Source organism: Marmota monax, unplaced genomic scaffold (genome assembly GCF_021218885.2).
Source record: "Marmota monax isolate L192 unplaced genomic scaffold, Marmota_monax_Labrador192_F-V1.1 WCK01_AAM20220418_F8-fsc00177, whole genome shotgun sequence".
Taxonomy (NCBI): domain Eukaryota; kingdom Metazoa; phylum Chordata; class Mammalia; order Rodentia; family Sciuridae; genus Marmota; species Marmota monax.
In genome coordinates, this window is record NW_026694922.1 from 750,569 (window position 1) to 766,265 (window position 15,697).

The window sequence follows — 15,697 nt, forward strand, 5'->3', positions numbered from 1 at the left end:
GAGGAGGAGAGGACGTCCGGGCCTGGGGGCGTCGCTGAGGAGCCTGGAGAAGTGCTCCCGGGAGGCACCCGCGAGGGAGAGAGTGGGCCCCATAGACCCGCAGGCCCGAGTCGCCCCTCGGGCGGGCTCCACACCGGGCAGATGCCGGGGGTCGCTCACTCACCGGGTCCAGAGCCGAGGCCGGGGCTGGGCGCGGGCCGGGCCGCCAGCGTGAGCGCCGCGGCGGAGAGCAGGGCGAGGCGGGCGGCGGGCGGCGCCATGGGCCGTCAGTGCGGGGCCCCGGGGCGCGGCCCGGGGGAGAGGGGGCAGCGCCGGGAGCCGGGGGCGGCCATGGGAGCCGGACGCGGGGCCCGAGTGTGGCCCCGCCCCGGCCGCCGGCTGCCCCGCCCCGGCCCGCCCTCCCCAGCGCCGCCACCGCCCCAGCCGCCCGGGGCCCGCCTGGCTCCGCGGCGAGGCCCGAGGGGCGGAGCCGACGGCGCACGCACGTCCCGCCCCGCGCCTGCCACTCACACTATGGGCCAAGCCCACCTTTCTTCACCTGGACCCGCCCCACCGTGCAACCTGTTTGACCGACCAAGGGGTGGGGCCGGGAGGTGAGGGGCGGGGTCAGGGCCCTGCCTCTGAGTCCCCTAGCGGATGTTTGACCCGGCTGAAGCGGGTCGGGCGCTCTGAGATCCCTGCTCCACCCTCACTCGGGTCGTGACCCACGCGGGATCAACCACAGCGGTAATAATCAGAACGGCAGTTTGCAAACCTCTTTCTCCTGCTTGGCTTATCGTAGTGGTTAACTAAAGGGTGCTTTGGAGTCAGCCTGTGATGTTTGACTCAGTCACCTGTAAGATCTTGGACAGGCGTGAAGGAAATATAACTCTCATCTCAAATTTTCTTTTCTGTTTAATGGGAGTGATGATAAGCAACTACTCCCCAAAGTGATTGTACTAAATGAGATAATGCATGCAAACATTCGTGCACGCCCAGTAGGGACTCGGTAAATGTGGAGTTTCTTTCTCCAAGTCAAGTCTAGCTACAAAGGAGGCGGCATAGTGAGCTCTGGATCAAAATCCTATCACGCACTATGTCAATTAGGGCAAGTTTCCTGACCTGAGCCTCTGCCATTTGCAAAATAGAAAGCAAGTAAATCACCCAAAGCAGAGTCCAAAAGTGGATGGGACCGTGCTGCTTATTTTGCAGATTGAGACACTAGGGCACAGAGGGCTCGTGCTTTTCTTAAACTCTTAGCCCCTGCGTGGCAGGCCCTTTGCACCCTAAGGTCTTCCCCAGCCGCACCCAGTTCGGTGGTAGGCCTGTTTCCTCCCCCGCACTCCCCCAGGCGAAGGGGATTTTCCTACCGCTCCCTCCTAAAACGCCACGGCGACGCCCCGTGGGGCAGGTCCAGGCGGCGCGCCCGGCGCTTTCAAGTCCCTGGTCCCGGACTTGCAAGTGCAGACCTGCGCCCCGCGCGGCGGCGGGAACATTTATTCTCCTGTGCAGACTCGAAGCGCCCAGGGGCTGGGCGGTACCGGCCCCAAGGGATCCGGTACACCGGCCCCTGCTCCGGGTCGCCCACTCCCAGAACCCACGTTCCCCGCAACCACCTTGGTCCCACACGCACACACCGCGCTCCCAAGGCTGGACCCCAAAGGCGCAGCTACCTCCCACGAGGCCTCTCAGCCAGTGTCCCTCTCCACCCACACGCTGCGGCAAGAAAAATCTTGTTCAGGTTTTTGTTTTCCCTGTCATTCCTAGTTCAAGAATCCTCTGGGCTCCTTATTGGAGTATGCGAACCCGCCCCACGCCCCAGACACACTCCATCCCAGGGACACATCCTCCACATCCCACCTGTCAGAGGAGGAAAATCGGAAGAGGCACGTAAGAGGTAGAAACAAGGTTTATTTGGCCATCCATGCCTCCTGATGGTACCTTTCGACTGCCCTTTCCCCTGGAGGAAGGCTCCCACTGCTGGGCTGGCACCGGCCCCCATCAGTGACTTGTCTTCCTCTCCTTTGGGTACAACCAGGACCAGCTATATGATTTGCATGGCTCCATGAGAAATTAAAATGCGGGGTCCTTTGTTCCAACTTTGGTAACAGCAGAGCATTAAAGCAAGCATAGGGCCCTTCCAAGCATAGAGCCTGTGTTGCGACAACCCATGAAATTGGTCCTGTGTCCAACAGAACTCAGAAAGTGTGCGAGCTCCTGCCCCCTCTGGCTGCTCTAAGAAGCGTCCCTCCAGCCTTCCCCACCCCCATCTTCTCTTTTCCAGTTTAAAGCCCATCACAGGTGATGGAAACAGTGCACAAGAGGCTAAAAATACAGCCGAGTGTGTCTAGGTCATGGCACTTAAGGGCTCAAGGTCTTTTGCTCAGTTATGTGGTCCCGGCCTCTAACAGGGAGCAGCCGAGATATTCATTTCAATGCTTCACATGCCTGGGGTGTTTAGCAGCTTTATTTCATGGAAAGAGTGGGGACATTGACTGCAGGCTCTGGGCCACCAGGAGGATGTTGGTGTTGGTTTGTTTGCCTGTTTAGCTCTGCAGTCAGATCCTTTTCCTCCTCTGAAAGGAGCAGGATTTGCTAAGAACTGGAGACAAACTGGTGGAGTTTGGGTCAGTCTAGTGTCTTTGAAACCCCAGTTGTGGGATGTTTTCTGATGAAAGAACAGTTTTGCTTTGTTTTTGGAACCAAGAGTTGAACCCAGAGGTACTTCACCACTGAGCCACATCCCCAGCCATTTTTTTTTTAAATATTTATTTTTTAGTTTTAGGTGGACACAATCTCTTTATTTTTTATTTAATGTGGTGTTGAGGATCAAACCCAGCGCCCCATGCATGCCAGGCAAGCGTGCTACTGCTTGAGCCACATCCCCAGCACCCCCAGCCATTTTTTAAAAATATTTTTTTAGTTGTTGATGGACCTTTATTTTAATCATTTATTTATATGCAGTGCTGAGAATCCAAGCCAGTGCCTCACACATGAGTGGCAAGCACTCTACCACTGAGCCACAGCCACAGCCCCCCAGCCTTTTTTAATATTTTATTTAAAGACAGGGTCTCACTAAGTTGCTTAGGGCCTCACTAAATTGCTGAGGCTGGCTTTGAACTCCTCCTGCTTCAGCCTCCCAAGCCACTGGGATTACAGGCATGTGCCACCCTGACTGGCTAGAGAGCACTAGTCAGGGGAGTCTGGTTATAATGACAACAATACCAAACACATTTTACCAAGCACTGTACGGAGTGTTTATGGTCAAATTGCATAGAATCCCCCAGTAGGTTTATAAGGGAAGCGTCCTTGGCATCCAAAGTTCACATGGTAGTGGGGCTGGGCTTTGAACCTAGGCAGAGAGACCCCAGGTCTCTTTTTTTAAACACTATGGTAAAATGTCTCCCTGTCTTTACAGGAATGTCAACAAACAGAGAGTGCTCCAGGACTGGGATTATGGTGAAACAAGGGAGATACGGACTCAAACTAAAAATTTAAGGAGACATAATAAAAAACACAGTAAAAAACACCTCAGTAGTCATGATAAATATTATTTAATAAATATTTATACATCTAATAAATTAATAAACAGCATTTTAATATAATATTTTTAAAAAATACAAATACCAAGAAAATCCACAATGAAGCTGGGCCTGGTGATATATTCCTCTAGATCCACTGTTATGGAGGTTGAGAAGGGAGGATCGCTTGAACTTTGGAATTCAGGGGCTGGGCAGGCCCTGGCAACATACTGAGACCTCATCTCATTTAAAAAAAAAAAAATCCTTTGGATGTAGTGGCATAACCTGTAATTCTAGCAGCTCCGGCGGCTGAGACAGGAGGATCACAAGTTCCAAATTAGCTTGGGCAACTTAGTGAGACCCTGTCTCAAAAAAGAAAGAAAGAAGTATGGGGGGTGTGGCTCAGTGGTAGAGCACCCTTGGATTCCGTCCTCATTGGGGGGGGATTATCCAAGATGAACAGAATGATAACATTTTTAACATCTCCTTCCTTTTCTTCCCTTCCCTTTTCCTTCCTCTCTTCCTTCCTTCCTTCTTTCCCTCTTTCCTACCGGAGCTGGGGATGGAACCGCCCTTTCCTCACACAACCTAGGCAAGCACTCCACCACGGAACTACATTCCAAACCAATGTCAATACTTTCAATAAAGATAGGATCCATGGTCCTGATTTTCCTTTGGACTCTGGTTTGACTCAGCACAGAATACTTACTGATCCTTTGTCCCAGGTTTGGCTCAGGCATCTAGTGATGGAAAATTCCAAAGAAGCAGTCATTTTTGTTGTTGTTGTTGTTCTGATGGAGATGAGGGAAGAGAAAGAATCTGGACTTAAACACAGTGACCCAGAGCTATCTGTGGAGCTTCCAGGTGAGTATGTTTGGGTTGGAAATGAAGAAATAGGACTCATCTACATCCTGGATCAGACAGGACCCAATCATCTCACATCCTTGGCCCACGATTGGTGCATATTCAGCACATGTGGTCTAAATCATTGGTCCTCGAATTTGCATCATAGTTCAGGAATCTTTTCAAAATCTCTCTCCAAAGTTTTTCTCTCCTTTGCATCACAGACCTCAGATATACTCCCACATGGGTGTGGAAGTTTTCTGCTGGAGTGTTAATAAAAATATCTTCTGAGGAAAAGAGAAATAACAATTCCACTAGAATTTGTGTGTGTGTGGGGGGGGTAGGGCCATAAAGGGGAAAGACAAGAATTAATAAATGGAATCAATTTCTTCTTGATTAGCTGAGTCTCCAGAAAGAGAATAAAAGCTAAGGGAAACTGAAGGAAGGAAAGAAAGAAGAAAGATTATAGGAGCTAAAAATATTATGAGAAAAGTTTGGCTAAGCATCAAAGACAGGCAGATATGTTTCCCAATAGAAGCTCTGGTTTAGATACGTCAGGAAGCACAGCTCCAAAGGATGGGTGGAAAATAAGGTTATTTAGACTAAGCTCAACAGAATAAAATTTTAAAAGATTTAGAGGAGCATCAGAGCATATTGCTTTCAGCAATATGGAAGCTCTGCCGCCTCAGCCCCAAATTCTCTGGATCAAGTGTTGGCACTGAGGATGGAAATTTGCGCCACAGTTTCAGGACCTTGGACCAAATAGTCTTTCCAGCCTGACTTTATAATTTTAAAGGGAACAATCTCTGTTAAAGCCTAGCTACTTTCCTTATCATATCCTCAGCTGCCTGCTTCCCTCCCTATCCATTTAATAAAACATGGACTATTCTGGAAAACCTCCACAACCAGGCAGGGAATGTAGCTCAAATGCATACACCACTTCTGTGAGGTCAATCAAGTCCAATTCTAGTAGGATTTCGTATTTGGTGAAGATGGATCATGAAGAAAGAGTTGCTATGATATCCAAGCCAGGTCAAAACATTTCCTACATTCAATGGGCTTTTTGCTTGGCTTCATAAGCCCCATGGATGTATATAAATGACCTGAAGTGAAGATCGTATCTAGGGGCTAGAGAGTGTTAAATGAGCACATGGGCCACAGTATGAATAACATTATAAGAAAATTATTTATTTATTCTCTGTAGATGTGTTTTCCAATTTAATCTCCACCACCCCAAAGACAGAAAATGCAGTGATTTTTTTTTTCTTTTGCATCCTAGGGCAAGGACATTATTTATTGGGTACTGGCTATGCACCGGAAGTCATGCCAAGTGCTTCCCATGGATCGTTCCACTCTGTTTTCACAGTAATTCTTTGGTAGGCACTATTACTATCCTCATTTCACAGAGAAGTACATGAAGGTTTAAAGATGTGGATTTACTTGCCTGTTGAAAATTGAAAATGGATCTGGGATGCCAATTTGGGCAGAGTGACTCCAGAGCCCAGAGAAGGGCTCATGATAAGAATAGGACTAAAACTAAAAACCCAGGGGTGCGCTGACCAGAGGACACACCTCATGGTAGTGACTGGTTCAGAGGAAGGGCGGTGTAGAATTTGGTTGAGTTCAGTCTTTTTTGGTTACTAGTTATGGGACCTGGGGCATGGCCCTTTTTTTTTTTTTGTGGTTGGAGGTAGAACTCAGGGGCACTCAGCCACTGAGCCTCATTCCCAGCCCTATTTTGTATTTCATTTAGAGACAGGATCTCACTGAGTTGCTTTAGGGTCTTGCTAAGTTGCTGAGGCTGGCTTTGAGCTCGTGATCCTTCTGCCTCTGCCTCCTGAGCCGCTGGGATGACAGGCATGTGCCACCACGCCCGGTTGGGGCATGGCTCTTGCTTCTTTTTTTTTTTTTTTCCTGGTGGTGCTGGGGATTGAACCCAGGGCCTTTTATATGCAAGGCAAGCACTCTACCAACTGAGCTATATCCCCAGCCCTAGGGCATGGCTCTTGAGTAACTCAATTTCTTTGTCTATAATGTAGGGATGGCAAGAGGACCCATGCTCATGGTACTCTGGTGGCATTTCATGACTTGAAACACTCCTGGAACAGCACTTTGCCTTCAGTAAATGTTAAATAGATACGAATTTTGTCAACATAGGAGAAATAGAACCCAGGTTGGTTATAAGGAAGGTGAAGGCTACCTGATTGGGTACAGTCAATTGAAGTGACACTGAATAGACAGAAGGAGGGACTTACCAGATTTGAAGACACTGTGTCTGAAGCCACGTAGGTGAACAGCTCTGTGTAAAAAGAAGGAAGTTCAAAGTGCTCCGAGTCAGAGCTGTGTCCCTTGGTCATTGAGTAAGAGGAAAGTAAATATAACCGACCAAGGAGTCGTGGGAAGGAGGAGGAGGTGCAGAAAAGCCAGATTCAAGACAGGAGAGAAGAGAAATAGAAAAGCTTTTCCAATTGTGCCTTTTTGGCTCCATGTTTGCCTTCTGTCCCTGCTGGGCACAACTGAATGCAGATGGTCATTTTCAGGAGACCCAAGAGCCTGGTGCCACCTCTTCAAGATTCCCCGGCTTTGAAAGGATGCTTGCCTGCCCAATCTTCAGACATTCGCAAACCCTTCCCAAAGACAAACCCTTTCCAACGCCCTGCTGACCCACCTCTTGGGAGATGAGGCCAGGGCTCGCCACTGAATGGGCACCATTGTCCTCCCAAGTGTCTGTGGGTCCAGATGCTGTCGGCCTGGAGGTGGCTCCACCGCAGCCTACGGTGCGGTCTGCCTGTAAGGCTTTGATTCCCTCCAGGGACAACACTTCAAAAATTCAAACAGGCAACACATGCAATTCCAGGAGTCCCTGCCAGGCTCATACTCTGTTTTTCCATCATTTCACTCTCCTCCCCTTTGGGAGGGAGCCTCCTTTGGCATTTTGCGTATGAAAATGAAAACCACCAACAGGGCCAACACCTGATAAGGAGCAAGGCATTGCCTAAGAGTTCCCAGGAAGAGGCGTCTTTGTTCTCCTTTCAAGCCCTTGACACTGCTAACAGCTCTAATTACTGCATTTGCCATGGGATGTAAAATAATACCACATTCCAGAAACCCTGTAGTCTCCCTGGGAGAGACACACAGGGAGAGGTGCCCAGGGCTGCAGGAACGTGTTCTTTCATTTCTGGTCCCTAATGTTGGCAGCTATTCTGAGAACTTAACAGTACCTTCTTTATGTGCACAGAGAAAGGCACTTTTGCACGTGTAAGGGTACATCATCTCACTACCCATATCCACCAATCTGGTCTGCGTATTTGACAACGTTTCATGCAGAGCATGCTTCAGGCTCTCCAACCAGGCCATTGGGGGGGGGGGGAATGAGGACTTCAGAAGTTCCTGAGGCTATGAGCAACAACAAAATAGAACTTCTTCCAATATAATTTAACTATAAAACCTGATTATGTAACACTCACCCACACCCACATCACAAACCAAAGTGACATCACAAATACTAGAGATAATGGCTCCAAACTGCCTACATCTAAGCCCAAATCTAAACAGCAATTTGCCCACACATGGCTGAGGCAGAAGACAGGTGACTAGAAATATTCAAACAAAACAAAACAAAAAACAAAAGAGAAAAAAAAGAAAAAGAAAATACATGTTTCTTCCCCCTACTAAGCTAGCTAAAATAAAATTTAAGGCAACCGAAATATGGTAAGGTGATATTATTTATTAATTTATATTATTTTTGGGCTACAGAGGAATTGAACCCTGGGGTGCTCTACCGCTGAGCTACACCCCAGTCCTTTTTATTTTTATTTTTATTTTTTATTTTGAGGTAGGGTCTTGCTACCAGGCTGGCCTTGAACTTTTGACCCTCCTCCTTCAGCCACCTGAGTCACTGGGATTACAGGCGTGCACCACGGCACCCAGCTGATTTTATTTTCTTATAGATGACATTTCTTAGAAAGTCTGGGCTCTTTAAGAATGTGATTCTAACCTATCCAAATTGTTTTCTTGTTCTTGCCCAGTCCCCGGAAATGGAGGCAAGTATGAATTACATGGGCTTTTGCCTCTATGGACCCTAGAGTTTATTTTCCTCTTGAGCAGCTTTTCTTGGCTCATGGGAGCCTGGTTAAAAGGTGCCTTGGGGTTTGGCAGGACTCACCTGCTGTCAATTCTGTGATGCGGTGTGGTTGTGAAGTGACTACAGCTCCCATAGGTGTCCTGAGTCATTCCCTCCCATCCCAGTCCCTGAGTGGCCCCCTCCCATCCCTTTCCTGCGTGGATTCCTTTCTTTTTAGCAGGACTAAAATCGTCTTCTATTTACAGTAATCCTCCCCGGCCCCAACCCCCAACTGTCTGCCCCAGCATGCTATGTTCTTTAAGAGTCGTGACCTTGTAAAGTTCCTATCTCTACCCTAGTTGGAGGAGGAGGAGGAGGAGGAGGAGGAGGAGATTATTTCAGTGAGCAGGAGAGAGCCATATAACAAAATTTCTAAGATTCATGTGGAAGAAATGGTCCATAGAATGATGTTAATACTTAGCCTTCAAAGTATAAATCTAGTCTCTGAGAATTAGTCTTCTTTTTTTTTTTTATTCCTTCTCACCCCCCCTTATAATTCTAGCACCCAATCAATGTGAGACGTGACCCCAGCATCCCCACCTATGGACTCCGACGGTCCATCTTACTGAACACCAGGCTTCAGGATTGCTATGTGGTTTCACCAGCTCTCACCAACATCTGGATGGCCAGAACATGTGCAAGGCAGAACATCAAGACCCCAGCACCAGGTACCACCTCTTGCTGGGAAGTGGTAAAGAACCCAATAATTGCCAGTTCGTTCTCTCTGGCTAAGCTTGGGCTCCGGAGGCAATTGAAGGATAAATGCTGTCCAGTACCTTCCAAGTTTGGAGAAGCGAAGCCACTGAAGAGATTAAAGCCCAGGAACAATTCAACAATGAAAGCCACGCAGCAGGCCAGGATAAGAAACCCCATCAGATCCAAGAACAAGCTGCCAGCAGGGCAGCTGCTGGGCTCACCTGGACGAGGAGGACAGAGTCCTGCAGGAAGCATTGGCGAGGTAGACAATGGCCAGGAGTGGAGAAAGTGGGATGGGTGGGAAGAGGGAAATTCTAAAGTTGAAGACAGGATTGGGGAGGGAGGGTGCCCCGTGACAGAGTGGACAGAGAACTAGATCTAGGGTCATAGTATGTATTATTATTTTATTTTTTGTGGTGCTGGGGATTGAACGCAGGGCCTTGTGCATGTGAGGCAAGCACTCTGCCAACTGAGCTGTACCCCCAGCCCAGTATGTATTATTTGTATTCCACCTCACTCCAAAGAAAGATGAAGGGACCTTCATAAACACAGACAAAAGGAACTTGGAGGCGAAGGGAAAATAAGGGTGAGAAAGGCCAGGATACGGGTCATGCAAGCTTAGGCACATGTATGTTCGAGGTGAGCTGTGAGCTTCCATATGGAGAACCTGGCAGCTAGAGGCTGATGGGAGCCAGCTCGGTCAATCCTTGGTGGCCAGTGGAGCTCAGAGCATGTCTTGGAGCTCAGCTGTCAGGGTTCATATCCTAACTCTGACCATAATGAGGATAACCTTGGGCTTAACCTCTTTTGTGTCTTGATTTTATCATATAAAATGAGGGATAATGGCCTCTCCCTTACAGGGCTTCATGAAGATTAAATGAGTTAATACATGCAAAAGGCTTTTGAATAGCGCCTGGCACAGAGTAAATAATTAGGATCCTGCATAGCGTTCAATAGATGACAGCTGTGGTTATTAACCCTCCAACTGTGTGGCCTTGGGTAAACCAGTTCCAATTTCTCTACCTTTAAAGCCGTCTCCTGCTGACCTTCCAGGGCTCCGGGAAACACACGCAGTGGTATATAAAGGGGTTCAGTAAGCTAGAACATGCTGGACAAATGTTGGTTGTTGCTGTAACCAAGACTCTGAGACACAAATCCCAGATAATTATTCTGAGCTCCCTTCTCAAGTTTTAGCTTTGACTTCTCTGCTTTCTTCCTGGCTAGAGCAAAGAAAGTTCAAAGGAGAAAAAAGTAACAGTCCGCCAAGAACTTGAAGATAGATATGTGGAACGCGTGGCCGCCACCCAAGCACTACCCTGGGACAGAGGGACCGCAGCCTGGAAGGGCCGAGCATTGCCTCCTGAAACCCCAATGAGACAGCAGGTGCTGGGGGACTCGCTAACAATCCATGGGCTCCCCACAGAGTGTTACCGGGCTCTGTACCATGCTGTGGTGGAGCCGATGCTGTGGAATCCTTCAGGAACCCCCAAGAGATACAGCTTGGAGCTGGGCAAGGCCATTAAACAAACACTTTGGGAAGCTCTGTGCAGTCAGGCCACCACCCTTGAAGGTGCTCAGAAGGACCCACTGTCTGGCAGGAAGTGGCTGGTGGTCCATGAGCCTATGCCCAAGAAATGGCCCAAGTTAAAGAGTGAAAAATAAAAATAGGAACCTATGGGAATAGGATATTCTCTGCTAGATGTCTGAAAAATAAACACTACTTTGCACCTTCTACATAATCTCAAAGAGTGCTTTACAAATTAGTGACTGTGAAACAAGACAAACAATCCCCTCTACACTCATGGGTAGGTAATTTATTTGTGTATGTTGCTTTAAAGAGATGGGGCCTCACTTAGTTACCCAGGCTGGGATACAGGTGCGACACCCTGCATCCAGCACATGGTTATTTAATTTTGAGGGCTAGTGTTTGGAGTTTTTTTTGTACATAGGAAAAGCCCTGCATATGAAGCCAATGGTTTAGGTCCCAAATTTTTAAAAAGTGGACTGCTAAGCTCTTTGTCTCCCTCCACACATCCTGAGCAGAAAGTCTACCACCACCTCAAGGAAATAAACCCACAGTCAGTCCCTAGCAGATGACCACTTGTGACATTGCAGAAATGACCTGTAACCTGGACTCCATGTTAACAGGAGAGGAAATCACATGGATGCTTCCACGGGCAAGCTGATGCAAAGCTCTTTGTAGGTTCTGAAGACCTTAACCAAACAGCAACGACAACATATAAAACACATACTTGATAAAATTGTATTTTTTTTACAGTCATTTGTACAATTTGTTACAAAACCATAGACAACTATGACTTGTTTTAAATCATTTTTGGTCTGCAAATATGTAAAATCTGTGTGCAATTATCATGTATTTACAGGGCCTTGTGTTAGTCATTTTCAATGATTATTCCAACAATGTCACACTCTCAACATAAGACATGGCTTAAGATAAATATATTAGTAAATAAATATTCTGAGAACATATTTCCATAAATGAAATGTGCTGCTATACATATACAGAATATACATAAGTTGTTTTCTAGCTTTTAAAACATTTTTTTTAAAAAATGGTAATGTTGGAAAAAGAGCCCTTAGACCATTTTATTACAAAATCTTTACAAAGTTTTTACAAAATATCTTTTAAGTGCTATGGGAGAAATTAAAACAAAACTTTTTAAAATAGTGCCTTGTTAGACCAACACAATAGAATTTATATATAAAGAATAGAAAAAGGCAGTTCTGTTTAAAAGACAATGCTCTTGATTGGTAATTCATTTTTAGACCTCATTAAAAAAGCATTAGCCCTGCCTGAACGTGAAGTAGGGACAAGGAGCACATAGGGGAAGATCTGAGCAGTAAAACAGGGGGAACTTAGGAAAATGGTGGGGGCTTTGGGTGGGGGAGGGGCTGAGTTAAACTAGCTTACTGGACCTGTGTCCACAAAGAGGTACCTCATTGGTCAGAACATCCAAACATCCATTTTCAGCTGGTTCTAGAACTCTTCAGTTTACATGGCTGTCCTACACCCAGGGCCGGGCCATAAGACCACACTCACTCCCTGACTCGGGGGATGTGGGGTTCTCAGTGTAAAGTGGGATGCTCCGTTTCCGTGGTTAAACCACAACCATGCCACTGAGAGTTCACGGAAAAAGGTACCTGTCAAGATTATTGGAGTCTTAGAGCTTCAAAGAAGACATTTCTTTTGATTTAATGGTGACACAAGATAGTTGTTAATTTATTCTGGTGACCTCCCTGTCTGATGAGCCAATACAAATTCAAAAGATGGTGGTTGACATTTTAAGTTTTTAACTACAACAATTAAATATCCTTCTTTTGTCATCTGCAGCTATCACTCTTTCAAAACGAAATTGGATGCACGTAACAAATCCAGTGGCAGCCAGATTCTGTATTCCATCTATTTAATGCTTAAGGCTTTTGAGGAGTGGTTTCTAGCCAGGACTAAAGAAAGCTGCTTTGGGGGTATGGTTTCAGACAAGGAAGATAATATGCATTCAAAGGCATTAAAAACAAGAAAGCAAAACCACAAACAACAAAAATCTCAACAATGAGAAGCTGCTTTTTGCAGTTCATGTTAAAAGCCATACACCCCCCTTCCCTAAACCATGTAATGCAAGCTGTTGTCCTGAGCAGCTGCTACTCCTGGCCCCAGAAATAAAGGCAGCCCTGATCTCATGTCAACAGCTTAGGCGCTTCTCACACTCTCGCCAACAGGTGTGCTGGGACAGCTTGCGGGGAGCCACCCCCAAGGGACCATACCCCAGAGGCTGGAGGACAAATCTCTCCACAGTGAGTTCCTAAATGGCAAATGGCTCCATCCTTTGATGCTGGGATCACTGTCAAATCCTAGCTAGAAATAAGTACATTTCCTGATCATAGACTGGGGTTTTAAAGAAAAAAGGATTATATAAAGAGATATCTCATTGAAAATGTTCCAGTCTGTACTCTGGGTTGACTTCCTGTGAGCCGACTGTGAGTGGTAATAAGGGTTTCCTTGCAACCTAGGGTGGTCCCTATTTCCCCTACAGGAGGCCAGAGCTCAAGATTCCTATTCTGCAATGAACATTTAGACCAAACAGATAAAACTTTAAATGGCAACAAGTATCTGCTAAATGAATAAAAGTGACCAGAAATTACTTCACATGAAGGCTAATGTGATTAGTTGCTTTTTTTTTTTTTAAAGGACAACAAGGACTACATTGGACAAAAAGGATGACAATCCCTGATCTGAAGTAGTTTTAAATATTCTCTCCCTTTTAAAAATGAAACATCTTAAAAAAAAAAAAGAAAAAAGAAAAAGAAACAAGTTTGGGTTCTTAAAACTCTCCCTCCCCCTTTAAAAAAACAAACAAAAGGCTGGAAAAATATACAAAACCCTACCCTTTGGGGTCTAAACTATCTGATAGTCTCTCTGTCTCATGGAGAATCAATACATAATAGTGCATTAGGTAGACAGGGTAGTAGACATTTACAGGCGAGATGAGCAATTTCAGCCACTAGGCAGAGGGCTGAAAAACCCTGAAGCAGTGCTTCCATGGGGGAAATGGAATAGGAAAAGCATCATTCGAATGGAGCTCAGTGCACACCCTGAGGGGTCTGAGAACTTGCCCCCAGGAAGGCAGTCCAAGGAAGCAGCAGTCAAGGGGCATGGCCGCCCTCACAAACGTGCATGCGCACAGGCTTGCTCCAGCGTGCCCATCCCTTCTCCAAAGGGTAGTGTGCTGCTGGGTGAGCGCAGAGCACTCCTCCCAGCCCCATCGGGACACCAAGGCCACAAAACTACATTCCTCCTGGGTGTCTGCCCCATACACCCTGCTGAACCATTTCTGCAGCCAGTGGCAGGAAGCACAAAATATTTTTCCAAAGGATTCCAAAGTCAGGATCACAGAAGGGAGAGCTTCCTCTTCCCTGCCCCAGGGCTGAGAGTTCGTGTACAAGACTACATGAACACTGCCCTTATTATAATCTGGACCTCTGTCAAGACCAGGACCGGGAACTCTTTTTGCTTGGGATAATGACCCAAAGGGACACACTGAGGATACTGGGCAAAATTGTCCCTTTCACCCTGGGGCTTCTATAGCAAAGGCTCGACTCAGCTCTCCAGTGCTGCAGATTTTATGGCCTGGGCCTACTCCTCGCCATTTCTGTTCTCTGCCTACAGGTGTGGGCTGGAGAGGCGTGGCTTCAGAGAGGACCTGACGTTTTTTATGTTCAGATTTGCCACAAGAAAGAAAGGCAGCTTTGCATTGTTCCTCAGAGTTTGTACCCATATCAACTAGCTTTACTTCAAGTTTCTGGTTCATTTTCTAAGGCAGGTGTAGCCCTGAGCTTTTCAAAGGCCTGAGCTCCCTCAGGGGAGACAACAGTATCTACACATGATGTGGTTCATTTAATGCAGCAGTGATTTTTTTTTTTTTTTTCAGCAAAAGTTGGCAGCTAGGGTTCTTTAAAATATATATTTAAATAACTTTTTACATTTACATATAATATTAAAAAAAAACAGAGAACTCAATCCCACACACCTTGGAACCCCAAGCACATACTCTACAAAACAAAAAATAACATGTTATCAAAAGACACAAAGGACTCAGAATTTTGTCTGTTGGTTTGCTAATGAGGGTGGGGTGGGCGGTGGGGGAGTTGCCACAGGTGGCTCACATTTTGGGTTGAGAAAGAGGGCTCTCTTTATTACCACTTTTGTGTTTGTCAAAGCTAAAAAAAATTTGTTTCTTGTTTTTGTTTTGAAGGAAGTCAGAGTTTGGAGTCTCCATAAATTTCCCAATTTCTAGATAAGAGTTCCTTCTGAGCTCAGGCTCCTGGGCTGCTGCTGTCTGGTGGGTGAGATCCCAGTCCTAGGAGAGAGAAGGAGAACACTCATTAAGGGAGGGAGGTGGCACTGCAGGCTTTGGAACAATGCATAGGGAACAGGAGAGGGACCCCAGGTACCCTGTCCTCTGTGATGGGCAGGCTCTTAGGAAGTGACAGTTCTGTCACATCTACTGTGTGCATGGTAACCACTGAAGCACAGCTCCTCTTCTGAGAGGAGCTCAGTGTATGCTAAGACCATCCCCCTGCCCCCCCCCCCCCCCCGCATGTTTTCCTCATCCCAGAGCCTTCTGGAAGCCCTTAGATAGCATGCAAACACAATGTACAAAGTGATGTTAACTGACTGCTGGGTGCAGGCCCTGGGAAGAACAGGGAGGAAGAGCCCCTCACAAGCTTGCAGACCTTCCCACAAAAGAACCTCGGCTTGAGATGACTTAGGAAGTAAGCAGATGGTTCAAGAGTGACCCAGAAGGGGCTGGAGGGTCACCGGGTTGAGATCTGAAGAGGTCTGGAGGCAGAAATGAGCTTGGCTGGGACAGGCTGATGGCCACAGCGGGGCAGAGCAGAGAGCAAGGAGAACATAACAGACAATGGTGGATGGGTCAGCAGGAGCCAGATCACAGACAACTGGGGGAGCAGTTTACATTTTTAAGATTCTAAAGGTAATGGCAAGTCACTAAAGGTC

General features: G+C 46.9%; 3 protein-coding genes across 5 annotated transcripts in view; 1 reads left to right on the forward strand and 2 right to left on the reverse strand.

Moving 5' to 3' along the window:
• Kremen1 (kringle containing transmembrane protein 1) overlaps nt 1-293 on the reverse strand; it is a 72,352-nt gene extending 72,059 nt beyond the window's left edge. For all 3 annotated transcript variants that reach the window (XM_046427300.2, XM_046427299.2, XM_046427298.2), the window contains exon 1: nt 164-293. In XM_046427300.2, the coding sequence (XP_046283256.1) occupies nt 164-260 (97 nt within the window). In that variant the 5' untranslated portion in view covers nt 261-293. The remainder of the gene's footprint in view (nt 1-163) is intronic.
• A 3,783-nt stretch (nt 294-4,076) lies between these two features.
• On the forward strand, nt 4,077-11,419 carry CUNH22orf31 (chromosome unknown C22orf31 homolog). Its single transcript, XM_046427306.2, has 4 exons — nt 4,077-4,364; nt 5,623-5,719; nt 8,969-9,424; nt 10,387-11,419. Exons 3-4 carry the CDS (start codon nt 9,089-9,091, stop codon nt 10,822-10,824), a joined length of 774 nt encoding a protein of 257 aa, XP_046283262.1. The 5' UTR covers nt 4,077-4,364; nt 5,623-5,719; nt 8,969-9,088; the 3' UTR covers nt 10,825-11,419.
• Znrf3 (zinc and ring finger 3) overlaps nt 11,412-15,697 on the reverse strand; it is a 147,143-nt gene continuing 142,857 nt past the window's right edge. Inside the window, exon 9 of the mRNA XM_046427305.2 lies at nt 11,412-15,038. Coding sequence (XP_046283261.1) covers nt 14,995-15,038 — 44 coding nt within the window. The 3' untranslated portion in view covers nt 11,412-14,994. The remainder of the gene's footprint in view (nt 15,039-15,697) is intronic.